General features: G+C 35.0%; 1 protein-coding gene across 3 annotated transcripts in view; it reads left to right on the top strand.

Annotated features, from left to right (window-relative positions):
• The window catches only part of LOC5567033 (glucose dehydrogenase [FAD, quinone]), a 206,254-nt gene that overhangs the window by 126,831 nt on the left and 62,481 nt on the right, over positions 1 to 16,942 (top strand). For all 3 annotated transcript variants that reach the window (XM_021848547.1, XM_021848546.1, XM_001651381.2), the window contains 2 exons: positions 4,490 to 4,698; positions 4,776 to 4,902. In XM_021848547.1, coding sequence (XP_021704239.1) covers positions 4,549 to 4,698; positions 4,776 to 4,902 — 277 coding nt within the window. In that variant the 5' untranslated portion in view covers positions 4,490 to 4,548. The remainder of the gene's footprint in view (positions 1 to 4,489; positions 4,699 to 4,775; positions 4,903 to 16,942) is intronic.

The following is a 16,942-nucleotide window of genomic DNA, read 5'->3' as shown; positions in this document are numbered from 1 at the left end:
ACTCGATGCGACTAAATGCTTAGTAACACTAATGAAACACATTAACTGAAAAATGTTACTCATTTCTCATTTTTTCAAACTTACACTGATATAAAATTTGAGCCAATGAAAGGAACAAAAACCAATTGATATCACAATAAGGGCCGATCTCTTCACCTTCGCTTAAGGTGGTTTACCCATATAGTTAATATAGCCTAAGGGGCTGTCCATTTATTACGTAAGACATTTTTCGGGGTTTTTCAACCCCCCCTCCCCCCATGGTAAGATTTTTTGTATGAAAATTAAAAATAAATTGTATAGCACGTAAGAAATCTCAGACCCCCCCTCCCCCCATAAACCCTTACGTAATTAATGGATCGCCCCTAAGCGGTGGTGAAGAAACCGCTTATAAGACAATTTGAAATGTATTCCACTGCTTTGATGTTTTAGTTCAGCTTTCCAGCTGTGATGCGATGGTAATGTGATACAATTGAAGCTTCAACGCAAAACATGAAGCATTTTTTTAGCAGCACAATGGGCCTTATTCCAAAGCCTGGCTGTAGAAAATAAGTTATGCGACGGATTTGTATCGAATTATCTTTGACGTAAGAAGAAGACATAGACATAGAATTATAATGAGAAAAGTTTTTGGTGTTTCACTTTGAAAAGTTTTCTTTGACTTTGCCGGATATTCGCCTTTTGAACGGTATTTTGGACTACGTACAGGTTTTTTTCGCTTACTATCCATAATTGAGGGGCCCAAACGCAAAAGGCCGTAAGTGACATTTTGGTCGGTTTTGAGTTAGGTATACTGAAAACCTTTCCAACGGCATTTCTAGGTGGTTTTTCCGTTCAACATAAATATAACAGAATTGGTAGAAGATTAACTTGGGAGCCAACGAAGAAGAACAATTTGTCGAAGACAAATCATATGAATTAAGACAGAAATTTTATATAAGCAGGTGAAATCAACTCACCTGTAAAAAATCTGAACTGCTACGGCAAATGAAATGTAATATGTTGTTAACAAAATGTTAATACAGTCATCTCTCGCTAACTCGATATTCGGTATCTCGAGTTAGAGAACCATAGAAAAAATGGTTTTCATGGCTACCTCGATGGTCCCTTGGATCGCATTTGCACTGGTATTGTGTTCTATAACTCGATACCTCCCTAACTCGATGGTCCCTTCAATATCGAGTTAGAGAGAGTTGATTGTAAAAATTTTATTTTTTTTACCAAATTAGGCTGATAGTTTTGTCTAATAACACAGAACACCTAGATATAAGAAATGAATGTAATGTTTGGAATGGTACTAATAAAAAAAATAAAAAAATAACAAGACAGAAATTGCGACAGAACAAGCTTTAGCTTGTAATATGATTGCTTATTGTGCCTTGGAACTTTGAGACATTACCATATCAATACATTTTTAAATGTTATTTCATTACGTTGTTAATAAATTATGACTCGTTTCAGATATCTTCAGGGCCACATTCACGAGGAACGGGTTTTACAAGGGAGCTAGCCACCCGAGCAAAGGCGGATAACTGGATGATATCAAAATGATAACAACTTGCATTATCACTGTTATCACTTTGATATTCTGTTATCAATGATAACCGAATGATAACAAAATTGGTTATTATTGTATCCGTGACAGACATTATTGATAACAGGTTGATAACAAAATATGTTATCACACATCTTTCCCATAACATTTTTACAAAGTGTGTTTTGACAAACAAAGTTGACTTTTCGTCATACAAAATTTAGTAAAATTATTTGAAGCGTAGGTTTAATACAAAATACTCATTTCTCAAAATTTGCCCGTGAAATATGACCATAAAATCAAAAGAAATATGATGTTGTAAATTTAGTTATCAACTTGAACTCAGTGATAACATAATTTACTATTACTTTGTTATTCGACAAATAAATTTTAGTTCTCATTTTTGTTATGTTGGCTGTTAATTCAGCCAAGATGATAACAAAATCAGCTATCAAATGATGATAACCAGGTAACAAGATTTGTTATCATTTTGCTATTTAACTTTGCTCGGGCAATGCTGTGGTATCAACTTTTTTGAATCATTGTGAAAGATAATAAATCTTCGAGCTGTTTAGTAGAATACCTATAAGTAAATGAAAAACCGAATTAAATGGTATAGTACTAAACTCGGTTTTTCATCTACTTATTGCAAAAGATTTCAAAGACTCAAATTGCTTCAATTTCAAGGTATTTAAAGCAATTCGGAACTACATGCAAAATTTACACAAAATAAACTTAAAGCAAATCACTTAAGCAAAATATTAAATTTGTTTAGGGTGGGGTTTAGTTGATTGCATGATATTTAAAAAGAGATTATAATTAGCGATGTGTATCTTAGAATAAGACACAAATTATTAAATTAACACTTCAGTCGTCGCGCTGTTTTATTTTGTAATCACAACAGCAACGTGGTGGTTCTGACGGTACGAAACCGCGCGACGACTGGAAGTTTAAAACACCGATACAATGTGTATTTTAAAAAAATCATTTTTTTTTTAATCCGAAGAGTTAGAATAAATCATAAATCAATTTGTGCTCAAATGTCTTAAAATCTTTAACGTGTATAACACATAAAAATCTACAAAATATTTGAAATTGCAAAAAGCAGTAGGGTTTCGTTCTACTTCGTCGTAAGCGCTATTATTCATCGTATCAAACAAAAAATGTTCCACTACGGCGGATATTCCAACTTATCTGCAACATAGATTCCAATTCCAAGTGTATTTTTGTGAAAGCTGTTATGGTTTATACACTTGTACACCAAAAATGCAATAAAACTACTGTATTTCGTTAAATAACTTCAGTTCCATTATCCACTTTGCACTTTTTCACCGAAATCGCATGGACGAACACGATTTGAGAGAAATGCTTAACGATCGACTCCAGTCACACCACTTTATGATACAAGTTTCTTTCCGCCCCCCTGTGTGACTTACTTCGCCAGGTACTTATTTCCAATATGGAAAACCTTCGTACTTCTTCACTGAAGGATTTCATTCCAATCACACGCCGTAAAAGTTTCTATAAATTTCCTCAACGACCGCGTAAAATTGAGAATGTAAACAAAGTTCAATCCGTCGTATTGATCATTGCATGAATTTTTAGATTTTGGTGAAATTGTTCATTTGTTAGATACAATTTACACACTCACTAACACTAGTAGGCGTAGGCATTGAAAGGTGTGACGTTTTAAAATGATTCAAAGCAGTGAGATTGATTTTATCAAAACTTGTTTATTTTCGGGTACGTTTTCACTTCTACATATCGGTATTTAGCTCATAATTGGCCAAAATATTCATCGTAATGAGGATGATAAATCTTGAACATGGCGTATCTGCAGGAGTAGAATAGATCCCTTTGTGTGGTCCTTAGCCTTCTGTCCAGCAACGCTTCTCCCTACCTACTCGCTGTACTTTCCGGGGTTCGAGCATCTTTAGGGAAGATCAAGTAACCAACCCCGGTTTTATGTTGACAGGAAAGAAGCAAGCTTCCGCAAACCTGGAGCGTATGTACTGCCTGTACTGCTGGGAGCGGCTCACAACAGCGTCTGTTATCGATGGCAGGGGCGGCTGATCACCGTCCAAGTACCAAGAATCAGATCTGTTTCCGTTGGTAGATTCAGGTCGTAGTCACTGAAGCAATCCTCCGGTGGTGTTGCGACATTTCTGGCAATGTTCGAACTGCTTTCCCGAGTTTGATGATGATGGTGATTGGTATCGAAGCAACTGTCCAACTGTTATGCATGTGTATGTGTGAGGTGTGAAAATATTCACTGTGCAAACATTTTTTGCACAGTAGTCTAATAAAGTGCAAAATGCTCAATACTGAGAAAAAAAAGCTTGGCGCATCAATGTGTGCGCGATGCTCGACGTAAAAATACGGTTCCTTTGATTGTGTTGTTTTCGCTGTACTGTGAGCAAATGCCATAATTGTACGGTCAAAAGGAATTGTGTTCATATGTTTGGGCTGAATTTTGATGACGAACAATGAATTTTAAAGGAAATTAGTATATTCCATCATGCTGAAGAAATGGAGAGAGATGCCCGTAAATCTATATATTCTAGTAAAACATTTGATTGTAGCGTTGATATGTTGTGTTTTGACCATTCAATATATCACAGTGAGCCGTAAGATTGATTGCGACAGAAATGAAAACGATATGACGGATTAAGAATACGGCAAGATGCATTTTCTTTGCATTATTTCCAAAAAGAGATAAAGATTTATCAAAATCTTATCAACGCTAAAGCCGTTTTTAGAAAAAATGGTTTGGCATCGGTTTGTATCAGCATCATTCACTGCAATACTGGGAAAATTGCAGTTCTCACTGATCAATGCTTAATACGATCAATACTAGCACATCACCCTAACTCGGTTCCCAATGATACAACTTATCGAAACAATAGAATTGCCGCATTAACTAATTGTATTTCTTTCTTGCACTATTTTGTTTTACAGTTGGAAGTAACCGGAAGCGTGAATTTCATTAGGCACCAACACCCCGTAACTGCCGCAGGATGTCATCCTGCGCTTGTCCGATGTCCCCACCGGTGGGGGCAACCCTGGCGGCCCTCTGCGGTGGTTCCCAATACATGCTGTTCATGGGACTGCTAGAGGTGTTCATTCGATCCCAGTGCGATCTGGAAGATCCCTGCGGCAGAATGAAGGTAATGGATTGAAACTATCTTCGTGAACAAAACACTTAACAAATGACATTTCACGTTCCTGTTCCTCCACTAAACAGAGCAAAACATCGAGAAGCACGGACTACGAGTATGATTTCATTGTCGTCGGCGGCGGGTCAGGAGGCTCGGTGGTGGCATCACGTCTGTCTGAAATCAAGAACTGGAAGGTGCTACTGATAGAAGCAGGTAAGTTTAGTTAAAATGATAAGGACCCAATCGCAGGAAATTTAACGATTCCTTACGTTTACTAGCACTACTATTACGAAATGCACTTGGAATCGGTTACGGAACATTATCAGAGGTCACTCATGAGATCTGAGTTCAATCATTTGTTCTCAAGTCATCATGGAGGAAATGGCATGATTTGATTTATCGTATTATTAGGTTCGTCTGAATCAATGATCCTTCATGTTTTCGCAGATAACAATAGTTGTCCATCATCCAACAAGTTATTGAAAAATGCGCAATTTGTATCACGTGATGCGATACTACAATCCACTAACCAAAAATTCTGTCTATGAAAAAGAAATGCTAAAGAATCTCTTTTGAGGACATTACCAAGTAGTTTGGTTTTAAATAAAGTTCCATGAGTTATTTCAAGTAATTGGACAACGGCTTATAGTACTGGATATTCAATTCGACCATTTTTTTCGGGTCTTCCAGAACACGCTCCAATCTATTACCAGTGGCCAATGTAGTGAAATTTATCTTTCGTTCAGCACGTTGTTCTGCGAGATGCAAATTGATTTATTGCTTTGTAGCCGCGGACTCTAACCACTCGGCTGTTGAAGGCCCAATGTAGCTAGTTGGGCCATAACAATATTTTATAAGTAATAATAATGACACGAAAATTGCTCCGTAATGCCTTACAGTGCTTGAGCCTTTGAAAAAATAATCAATTGTGAAAGACTTTGACGACATGTAAGTACAATGAGTCATTGAAAACATTTTAACATGCTTAACGGAATGCCTACTTAAAAGAATGCCTAATTCATCTATTGCAAATTAGTGTTTTCAATGGTTACGCTTCCAAAAGGACGTAACTCCAAATTTCGTCTATCTTCTCATTCAAAACTCCTCCCAGAAGTTACAAATAACTATATAAACCAACTTTGATTCAAATTTTAATATTATATCTATTCTTATAATCACGGCCAATTAAAACTAGTTTAAATATCTCAGATTTCCTTTGAATTAGTAGACTTACACAATCAAAATGGCGTAACTTCAAAAAGGGGTTCTAGGATTTTTTTTAAATTTTGACATGCAGCTTAGCTATTCAAATCGACTGGTGAGCACAGATTTAATGGAGATTTTTTTCTGATAATAACGGTCAGGGGAGCACCGTGATAGTGGTCTCCACCGATGTTTCCATTGAAGTCACGAAAGAGCAAAGTGGTTAATGGTGCTATGCTACTCGACACAAATTTAGAAGAAAAGTGCTGCTTTGTTAAGTGTTAACAGCGTGATCTGCGAGAATAAGGTTAATCAGTTAGGTTTATAGTGGTCGGTAGTGTCTTGTGTTCAAGCTATAATTTTGCGATTGCGATAGGTGGTTTGGACGGTACTATGCCACCCGGAAGCGAAGCACGCAGTGTTCAGTGCTTTGAGCCAAATTGTTTAACACGATAGATGTTTTCTCGTTTTTTTTTTATTTTCGAGAAATAGATATTTTTTGCATTTTGGTGAATTAAAAGCAAATAATCTTTCTACAGAAGTTTAAAAATAGGGATTTATCGCGACAAAAATTGCACAGTAATACCGTTTGGGCGTGTATTCTAGTGATGCCTGAGTGCCTATGTAAAAATGTGCATGAAGTGCTTCGAATTGTTGGGTAGACAACAACTTAGTCATCTTGAACAAATTTGGTGAGATTGTTCCGATCTTTATTGTTACCTTAACCCTCTAATATCCAAATTTTTATTTTCGATCTAAATATCATTTTTCGTTATCTTAAATAATTCTGAACACGTTTTGAGCAATGATTTATTTTTCTTCGCAAATTTATAAATTTCGGTTTTTGATTTTTATTATTTTTATCCTTTTCTATTCTTGAAGCCTTTTCTGAATACCGATTTTTTGCAATAAAAAAAAAATTCAAGTTCTACAATTCTTTTCAACATATGAAATTTTTAAATTTTCTCTGGAACTTTTTTTATTTTCCGTGAAATTAACGGAAAAAAAAGATTTGAAATCATTTTAATAACATTATTAGGCTTTTCTTCTGTAATAGGCGGATTGTATAAAAATATAATATATATCATCAAGCTTTTTTTTTAAATACAAAAAGGTTTCAAAAATCATACAAAACTTTCCTTAGATGCGTGTTATGGTCCAAGGTTTATGCCAAAAATAAAATCGTTTTGATGTGTGTCGGTTCTGTTGTCATGTTAGTTCGAATTATTTTCAAGTAAGAGACATTCTTTCTAAGTATCATAATAATTGATTGAGATTTGAAAAAGTTATGGCTATTTGTTGTTTTTATACGTATAATTTTCGGCAGAACTTTCATTACATCAAACATGAAAACAAAATCTATCGTAAGAATAATTGGGGTGTTTTTGCATAAATGCTTGGAAACCAGTTTTGGCCCATAATGGAGCACAATTTCAAGCCATTGCCGCGCCAAGCAACGCCGCGAAAAATTTGAAAATTAACTAAACCCCACACATTACCTTCAATTAGAGCGAAATATGCCTGATCGTGCCCAGAGGGGCCCAGATAGCCGTAGCGGTAAACGCGCAGCTATTCAGCAAGACCAAGCTGAGGGTCGTGGGTTCGAATCCTCCCGGTCGAGGATCTTTTCGGGTTGGAAATTTTCTCGACTTCCCAGGGCATAGAGTATCTTCGTACCTGCCACACGATATACGCATGCAAAAATGGTCATTGGCATAGTAAGCTCTCAGTTAATAACTGTGGAAGTGCTCATAAGAACACTAAGCTGAGAAGCATGCTCTGTCCCAGTGGGGACGTAACGCCAGAAAAGAAGAAGAAGATGCCTGATCGTGCAAAAACAATTCACTAGCATTTCACGCTTTTTATTTAGTGTTGTGAAAACTACTATTTTTGGGTATATTTTAATAAATTGGGCAACTTTTTTAAGAAAATTTAGTGTGCATTTTTCTGCAAACATAATTTTATGACAGGTATAAAGTAGACCTGTCATAAAAGTATCGATTTTTTTGTATTTCATTCAGCGAACTTTGGACACATCTAGATCCAAACTCTTGCCCCACCGGTGGGCAGCCCTGTCGTCCTGCTTAGTCGCGCTTAGTCGACGACTAAGAAGCTTTTCTCAGATTTATTTCAGAATTTTCCACCCGAAGACATAAAAAAATGTATGAAATCAACAACAATCTAACGCCCCATAAGATATCAATCGAAATTTTTAACCTGTGCCTACCAACGCCCTGGAGTAATTTAAACTTATTTGCATAGAATTTCATATATATCATGAGCATATCACCGCCCTGTAGAAAATCAATCGAAATTCACGAGCTGTATCAACGCCCCAGAGTTCTTTCAGCAAATCGAATGGAAATTCCAGGCATTATCACCGCCTTAGAATAATTTGACCTAATTCCACATATGTCAAAATCGAAAACTCCAAGCAGTATCAACGCTCTGGAGTAATTTGTCCCATATAGAGCCGTAACATCTTTTCGCCCTGTATGACATCAATTAAATTTTCAAGCTTTTTCAACGCCTTGGAGTAACTTGACCTCACCTAGACCAAGTGCATCTTTACGCACCACATCACTAGAATGGTCCGAGCACTATCAACGCCCTAGAGTAATTTGGACTCATGCCATGTAAATCAGTTGCATTTGAACGCCCTAAGGGACAAATGTCAAGATGTATAAATGCCCTTGACTAATTTTACCTTGTCTTACGTAGATGTGGTGCACCTCAATGCCTTGCATCGATTGAAAACTCCAATCTGTATTGACGCCCTAGAGTAATTTAAACTTGTCTCATATAGATCAGCTGCATTTTACGACCCTGTAAGACATTATTTAAAAATTTCAAGCTGCATAAACGCCCTGGATTAATTTAACTTCATCCCATGTAAATCAAGTGCATCTTGACGCCCTGTATGGTATCAATAGCAGCCTTCCGAAATCATCATTTCACAAGAGAGATTTCAAAAGCATGCCTTGAAAAATTTCATTTTGTAATGATGAATTTGAATCCTCGCATTTCATTGCTCCTGCGATTACTTGATCTAAAATATTGCATCATTGATGCAAATCATTTCAGCTGCTTTGGATTCGAATGTTACAAACGTTGGGATATCGCAACAAATAATTTAATGTGATCAATTCAGGAACTGAATGTCATTGAAATTTACTGATGTCCGTATATCAATCCCACATAATGAATTAACGATTTTTTCAACAGAATTCGATCTTCCAGAAGAGTATAGTGTACCTAGTTATCTTTAGAAAGGTGCCTAGAATGTAAAATTTCTTGAATAGCCATTCTAGTACTATAATGCCATCTAGTACACGACACTGGAGACGGCCTTACAGTTGAATGAATTGATTTTTGGATTTTCAAATGCACATCTACGAAGCCAGATGTGTTATTTATTACAGAGTCGTTTATCGCTGGCTTTTATATTACATAACCTGGGACAGATCTTGCCGGCGGTGCCTTTAAGTTTATTTGATCGAGACTAAATGTACAAAGCACTAGTAATGTTCTTGGAGGGGCAAGTAAGATTACATCCGGTGCAGTCCTTTCTGAAAAACTGTTTGGTTGACCTACACAACATTTTGCCATCCATTGCGTGTTTCCTACAAGCAAAAAAATCAGTAAATAAAAAGCATTAGATTTTTTGATAAATAGGCACTCCAGCAAATTTTATCAGACAGCCTTAGTATCAGACATGTACCAACAGTGATAATTTTCAATCGCTGGGTGCTGCAGTCTGACACTTTTCGAGCTTCTCAACTCCACAATGAAACAATGATCGCACGGTTGCTATGCCTACAACCCATGTTCGTTCAACAGAAGGAGTCGATATTTTCTAGATCATTGATGCAGTATTTTCACGAAAGGATAGGAGCAAATCAAAGCAATGTTGGATTGAGAAAAAAGAGGCGTGCATTATCCTACTCCTTGATATGTGGATCAAAGCAACGCAATGCGAAGGATATTTTGAAGACTGATCAATAGAAACTCCAAGCTCTATGAACGCCCTGGAGTAATTTGACCTTAGCCCATATCGATCAAATACATTTCAATGCCATGTAGAACAACAATTGAAAATTTAAGCTTTATCGGTGCCCTGGGAAAATTTGACCTCATTTTTCGTAGACCAAGTGCATCTTTAAGACCTGTAGGACATCAATCGAATATTCCAAGATTTAATAACGCCCTGGAGTGATTTGAGCTTGTTCCATGTAAATAAGTTAAACGCCCTGTGGGACAATTGTCAAAATGTATTAACGCCCTCCACAAATTTGACCTTGTCTTACGTAGATCAGGTGCACCTCAATGCCCTGTTTCGAATGAACATTCCAATCTGTATTGATGCCCTGGAGTAATTTGACCTTGTCTCACGTAGATCTTAGATAAGGTGCATATTAACGCCCTGTAGGACATCAATTTAAAATTCCATGCTGTATCATCGTCCTGGAGTAATTTGGACTCGTGTCATGTAAATCAACTTTATGTTAACTCCCTGTTCGATATCTATTTTTCTTGTATTTTGACCTTGTTGTCTTACGTAGATCAGTTGCAACTTAATGCTCTGTTTCCATTGAAAATTCCAAGCTGTATCAACGCCCTGGAGTATTTTGACTTCATTCTATGCAGATTAGACTGGCCCAGCTCAGTATGGGAAAAAAAAAAAGTTGTATAATTCCACGGGACACCTCCCAGGATTATTCCTTACGATTAGAGGAAGCCTTCCTGAAAATTTCAGCTCATTTGGTCTTTCCATGAGCTGCCGCAATTGAATTAAAGTTAATATGGGATTTTCAACTCAAACATATGGGAAACAGCACATTATCTCGTATTTGGGTCAGGAAAATTGGTGATCGTGTTCCATTGAATCCATAATGTCAAAAACACTACTTGATACCATAGCGAACAATATTGTAGAAGGTTGTATGATGATTGAAATTGAGAAGGTATATGTTTTAACTATCTGAAGTATATTTGTTATACTGCTTAGTATTCCTTCAACATAGCTGAGTACTAGCCACTACGCGCATCATAGCCACCTATGACGCTGGGCGAGCTGCGATACAAGGTACATGCATATATTATATATGATTGTACGAGAGTGCTGATCTAAACCTAACTTTCTACCACTGCACAGTGGGACGGATTGGGGTTTTAGGAGGAAAGATGGAACTCACGCCTGCAATTGTGATTTTACGTTAAAATGATATTTTACAAAGTTGTTCCTATTATAAAAACATTTTTTTTGGTCGGAGCGAAAATTAGGGTGGCCCTTTGTAAAAAAAGATAAGCATCAAAACTTTTTTATTTTAAGGAATATTGGTACAGTTTGTTCTACAAAGTTGAATATCAGAAAATTTTAAGCTGATTTGACCAAAAAAGTTTTTTTCTAGCTCAAAAATTGACCGTTTTAGAGCATTTTTCGCTATTGATGTAGGGTGGTCCTTCAAAATTAGGTTTTTGTGTTTTATTTTTTTTATTTGGAGTTTTTCAGAAAAGTTGCCTTCCCATCATCTGTAGAGCCGATTGAAACGCATATTTTGGGGCCTGTACATTTTTCCGATGAAACATTAAACATTTTAACACTTGTAGATGTATTTGAGGCAAACAAAAAGTTTTTTGCATTACAATAATTTTCTTACTTGTGAATATATTCAAAGAAGGTCTGCAAAAAAAAATAAGGAAAATAGTCTTCTAAACATGTTTTAAATTTAGCTCACGGTTGAATTTCATGTTATGTCATCCTCCTAAACTTTCGAACACTTTTGTTATGGGATTCACCAGCCTCATTGGGAAACATTCTGATTGGAAGTAACGAATTTTTAATTACCGGAAATCCGTTTACAAGTGATTTGTGCACGTTAGAAGATAAAGCGTACCTGAAACGAATGATTATTAGAGTATGATTTCTGATTATGATGCTGACTTTACAGTCCAGATTAAGGAAAATAACCAGATGCATTATTTGATCACGTAGAGATGTCAGAAAGTGAACCTTGTAGTAAATTTGGAAGATGCTTGAAAAACTGTTTTTAACAGGTTTTAACGTTTTGAAGTTTACATGTACACGACGAAACACGTGTCAAATGTACAAATTGAAACTGCGAAAAGTTTCAATTTCAATTTGTACATTTGACACGTGTTTCGTCGTGTACATGTAAACTTCAAAACGTTAAAACCTTATAACACCAAGTTTCCTTAGGCGGGAATTGCCTACATGATCATTAATTAACTGTGCATTTGTTTTTAACAGTTATGTTCTTATGATCCAGTCAGCCGAAGAAGAATACGATGTTTATTCATATTTTAAGCTGGAAAACGCTATATTTATCCCAACGAAAGTTTAATTTCCCCTACTCTATAAACCCGAAAAATTGTTATTTTTTGTTATAAAAAAGTCCATAACTCTTCATCAGAAAAAAATGTTTCAATATTCTTTTTCTTTGCATTACGTTCCAACTGGAACAGATCATGATTATCAGGTTACTATTTTTAAGAGCACTTCCACAGTTATTAACTGAGAGCTTTATTTGTCATATTTGTCATTTTACTTTCGTCTATCGTATGTATTAGTATCGATGATACTCTATGTCCATGAAAGTTAATGAAATTTGCATCACGAAAAGATTCTTGTATCTATTCGTTTCAGTTAGCTATATCTTGTATGTTTGTTTAAGCTTTTAAGGTGATGGGAAGGCAACTTTTCTGACAAAACATGGAATAATGAAAATAAATCACAAAAACCTAATTTTGAAGGGCCACCCTACATCAATAGCGAAAAATGCTCTAAAACGGCCAATTTTTGAGTTAGAAAAAAACTTTGTTGGTCAAATCAGCTTAAAATTTTCTGATCTTCAACTTTGTAGAACAAACTATACCAATATTCCTTAAAATAAAAAAGTTTTTAAGATTATCTTTTTTTACAAAGGGCCACCCTAATTTTCGCTCCGACCAAAAAAATTGTTTTTGTAATAGGAACAACTTTGTAGAATATCATTTTAACGTAAAATCACAATTGAAGGTGTGAGTTCCATCTTTCCTCCTAAAGCCCCTATCCGTCCCACTGTGCACTGAAAGGTCAAAGAACACGAGCTCAAATCTAGATACAACCTTCCGAAACTATGTTCATTAGGGTATCAACTAGTGAATTTGTCATTTTGGGCGCAATTGAATGCGATTAACTAGTATATGGAACGTAACAATGACATAGGGTCAATTTTCAGTGTGTTTGAAATGAATATTCTATATTGGGGGAGCAATCAAATGAGTTGAAATTTTGAGAGAGCTTTTTCTTAACCTAACGCACATATCTAGAGGGTGCCCCGTTGAGTTTTACAACTTTTTTGTTTAAGAGCCAGTCTAATGTAGATCAGGTGCATCTCAACACCCTGTAGGACATAAATTAAAAAATCCAAGCTTTAGCAACGCCCTGGAGTAATTTGGCCTTCTTTCACGTAGTTCAGAAACATCTTAACGCTTTTTATAACATCAATCGATCAAGCTATATCAACGGTCTGAAGTGATTTGACTGAATTCCATATTGATCTTTGTGAAATCTGGAGCATATTTACGCCCTGTTGAAAATCAATTGAAATTTCTTAGCAGTATCAACGCCCTGCAGTAATTTGACTGGAGTGACTGACTTTTTCTATGATGATCAGGTACATCTCAACGTCCTGTATGACATTAATTGAAAATTCCAAGCTCTATCAATATGCTGCAGTAATTTATCCTTAGTCCACATTAATGAATTAAATCGTAACGCCCCGTAAAAATCTATCAATTTTTTTTAATCTGTATCAACGCCCTGAAGTGATTATACCTTGTTTCACGTAGATAAGCTGCAACTTAACGCCCTGTAGGAAACCAATTAAATTTTGTTTACTTTGTGACCTTAACTAATGTATATCAAGTGAAAAGTAGTGTTTGCTTCTTTAAGTTTCATATATTGTTTATAATATCTATAGTTTGTCTTTACTATTTGTCAAACGATTGTGCCACTTTTCCTCGAATGTCCTTTCCGCGAATGACAGTTTACAAAAAATGAAAGAATCTTCAACTTATATGTTCTTATGTCAGTCAGTTAATACCCTTGTTTTTTTCTGGACCAATAATTTTCATGTGATAGTGATAAATTTTATAATCAACTATGCACCACGAGCAGCATTTTTGTGTTTTTGAATTTGATGAAAAGGTTTGAAAACCATCCGTAATTGATACTTGGAAATTCCAAGATTCACTAATATATCTATCGTAAAACTACCGTTTTGCTTCGAAATCCGGACACCTAAGAGGCAGTGCAACTTCAAACTTGAATTTCAAAAGCAAATTCTTGTATATCTTGAAGCTATAAAATATTTCCACACCGTACATAGTTCAATTTTTGTTGCTGTGCAAAGAAAAATACAATGTTTGAGGAAAATCTCACTACTTAAAATAAAAAAAAGTTCCATTGTATGTCTTGCTTTGAAATCCGTACATCGCTTTCGAGCTGATTCAACTTCCGGACACATTTGCTTCGGATTCCGGACACTCTTATTTAATTAAATACTCAAAGATTTTGTAAGTATTTCATTCGAATTGAATTTTTAGCACTTTATTTAAGGTTATATCACCAGCTTTCAGTATTGACTATTAAACAGTCAAAACTGATGTGAAAAACAAAGACAAATCACACAACTCTCTTCTATCGCCGCATGAGATTCAGTGACGTGCGACATCTGGAACTTAACGAGACACATTCTATTCAAATTATTTTTCCGAAACGGAAGGTAACAATTTAGTTTTTTTTTTTACCAAATGTTCTCTAAATCACTTTTACAATCATCAATTGTCGATTTTGATCATTATGATTAAAATAGAGGCACATTTTAATTCACATTCTCGGATGTCTGGCTTTTGAAGCAGCTGGAAATCATGCTTCGTAATCCGGACACTTGAATTTAACCATTAATAAAGAAATGTTCATATAAATACCGGTAAATTTCACTAGCTGGCAATACAAACACACTTTTTTCCTCCTGTTAGTCACGTTTAACACAGAAACGTATGTTGACCATGAAAACTTCGAGCACATATCCGAGCACCAACCTTAAGAAATTGTTTATCAGACGGAAAATCAATTGACGTTTTCAAGCGCAGTTTGTTTTTATTTTTTATGATTTTAAAGCCTACTACGATACGTTGACATTCACAATAAACATTTAAAATCAAAGAATCGAACTGAGTGTTAACATTACAGTTGTACTTTCTTAAACATGGCAAAAAATAAGAAAATGTTCAAGGTCCGGCTTTCGAAGCGTCCGGCAATTCGATGCAAAACGGTACAAAAGATTAAACCATTGCGAAATATATTGAAAACCAGAGAAATTGTTGACTTTTTTCCATATTGTTATCACCTCAACAGCGATATTTTATTTGTAATTTAAGCCATATATTTGGCTGAAAATCGAACACTTCTTCTTCATGTAAAAAAAATAGTTCATATTTTCTAGATGTTTTGCTTTTGGAAAACTCAGAAAAATCTTAATAAACTTAATTATTTGATTCATTTTTTTAAAGAAAAAATATCATATATTTCTCTAAGTATGCTTCATATATTACTTTACGTACAAACATAATCAAACATTCGAAACATCGAATCTCAGTATTGGTTTATTTATGTTTAACTTTAAAACTTTTCATCGCATTCTAGTCAAGTCAACATTTTTTTCTGGTCTGACATGACTGAGAATACGCATAATATTTCGTAAAAAATGTTCCGAGTTATGGTTGAGTAATAAGGTACCGTGGGGTAAGTGGATACAGAAAAATCAACAGCCAACTTCATTATTATATACAGCTAACGTGAATAATGTAATTCAATTTTTTTTCTGTGGATAACAAATGAGGGACTAATATACTTCAAATCGTCATTTATTTAGATTTTTTTGATTGTTATATATTGAGTATGAGGCACTTAAAAATTTGCGCCATATGACCCACTTGCCCCACCATGCTGGGGTAAGTGGATCACCAATAAAAAAAATCTGTTTTCAAAACAAATGTGGTGTAATTATGTATAATAAGAATAATACTACTCTCGTTCTTGTTATTAGTGCTAGTAATGTTACATTTTAATACTTTAAAATTAAAAAGTATCTTTATTTAATCAAAATATATTTGAAAATATGTATACATTAGTTCACTTTAATTAGAACAAAAAAACAACAACAAATTATTCTTGTTACAATAAAAGTATTGTAGGATTATTCCCAACGATGTCTTCGAAAAACACTCGTAGTTTAGAAATATTAGTTACATTTACTTTTGAAAAATAAACTGAAATCCTTTTATTCTATTTATGAATATATTTGTATCATGTGTCTAGAACAATTTACATGGTCAAATGAGGTACGATTATATGCTTTCTATTGGAAAATTAGTATATTTTGCTCTTTTGCAACTCAGCTTAGATAAACCACGAAAAGTTTCGTGTAAATTTTGAAATTATTATTCTTTTATATATTTTTTATACCAGAAAGGTAAAAAAAAAACTTTTAGGTGGATTGATTCAAATTTTCTATGGTCAATTTGACAAAGGCTGCTAGGAATGAACAAAGTTAAAGGAAAACAACATTTGCGGATTTTAAAATTTATTAAAAATCTCGTAAGCAGTCTGCCAATAAATAATAATAAAAACTGAAATGCTCACCGTGTGTCGAAAAAACTAATAGTTTTCGATTTTAGACAGAGATACAATGGATTTTTGATTGATGGAAAACAATTTTCAAATTAATTGATTTTGCCGCTAACAAGTTTGCTTGTGTTAGTGTAAGTGTAGTACCAGTTTTGCAATAGTATCAGTGTGGGCGTAAGAATATATCCTAAAATGAAGCAATGGTGCGAAAACATTCAACATATTCAAGTATTTATGCTTAATATTGACGAATGATCCACTTACCCCACTGATACACTTCCCCCACTGTACCTTAATCGCTGAAACACGGTTACCATCGGCATATATAATTAGAATTATAGTTTGCGTCGTATT

The sequence above is a fragment of the Aedes aegypti genome, chromosome 3 (assembly GCF_002204515.2).
Source record: "Aedes aegypti strain LVP_AGWG chromosome 3, AaegL5.0 Primary Assembly, whole genome shotgun sequence".
In the NCBI taxonomy this organism is placed as follows: Eukaryota; Metazoa; Arthropoda; class Insecta; order Diptera; family Culicidae; genus Aedes; species Aedes aegypti.
Note: the sequence above shows the minus strand (reverse complement) of the source record. Positions and strands in the feature narration are given on the sequence as shown.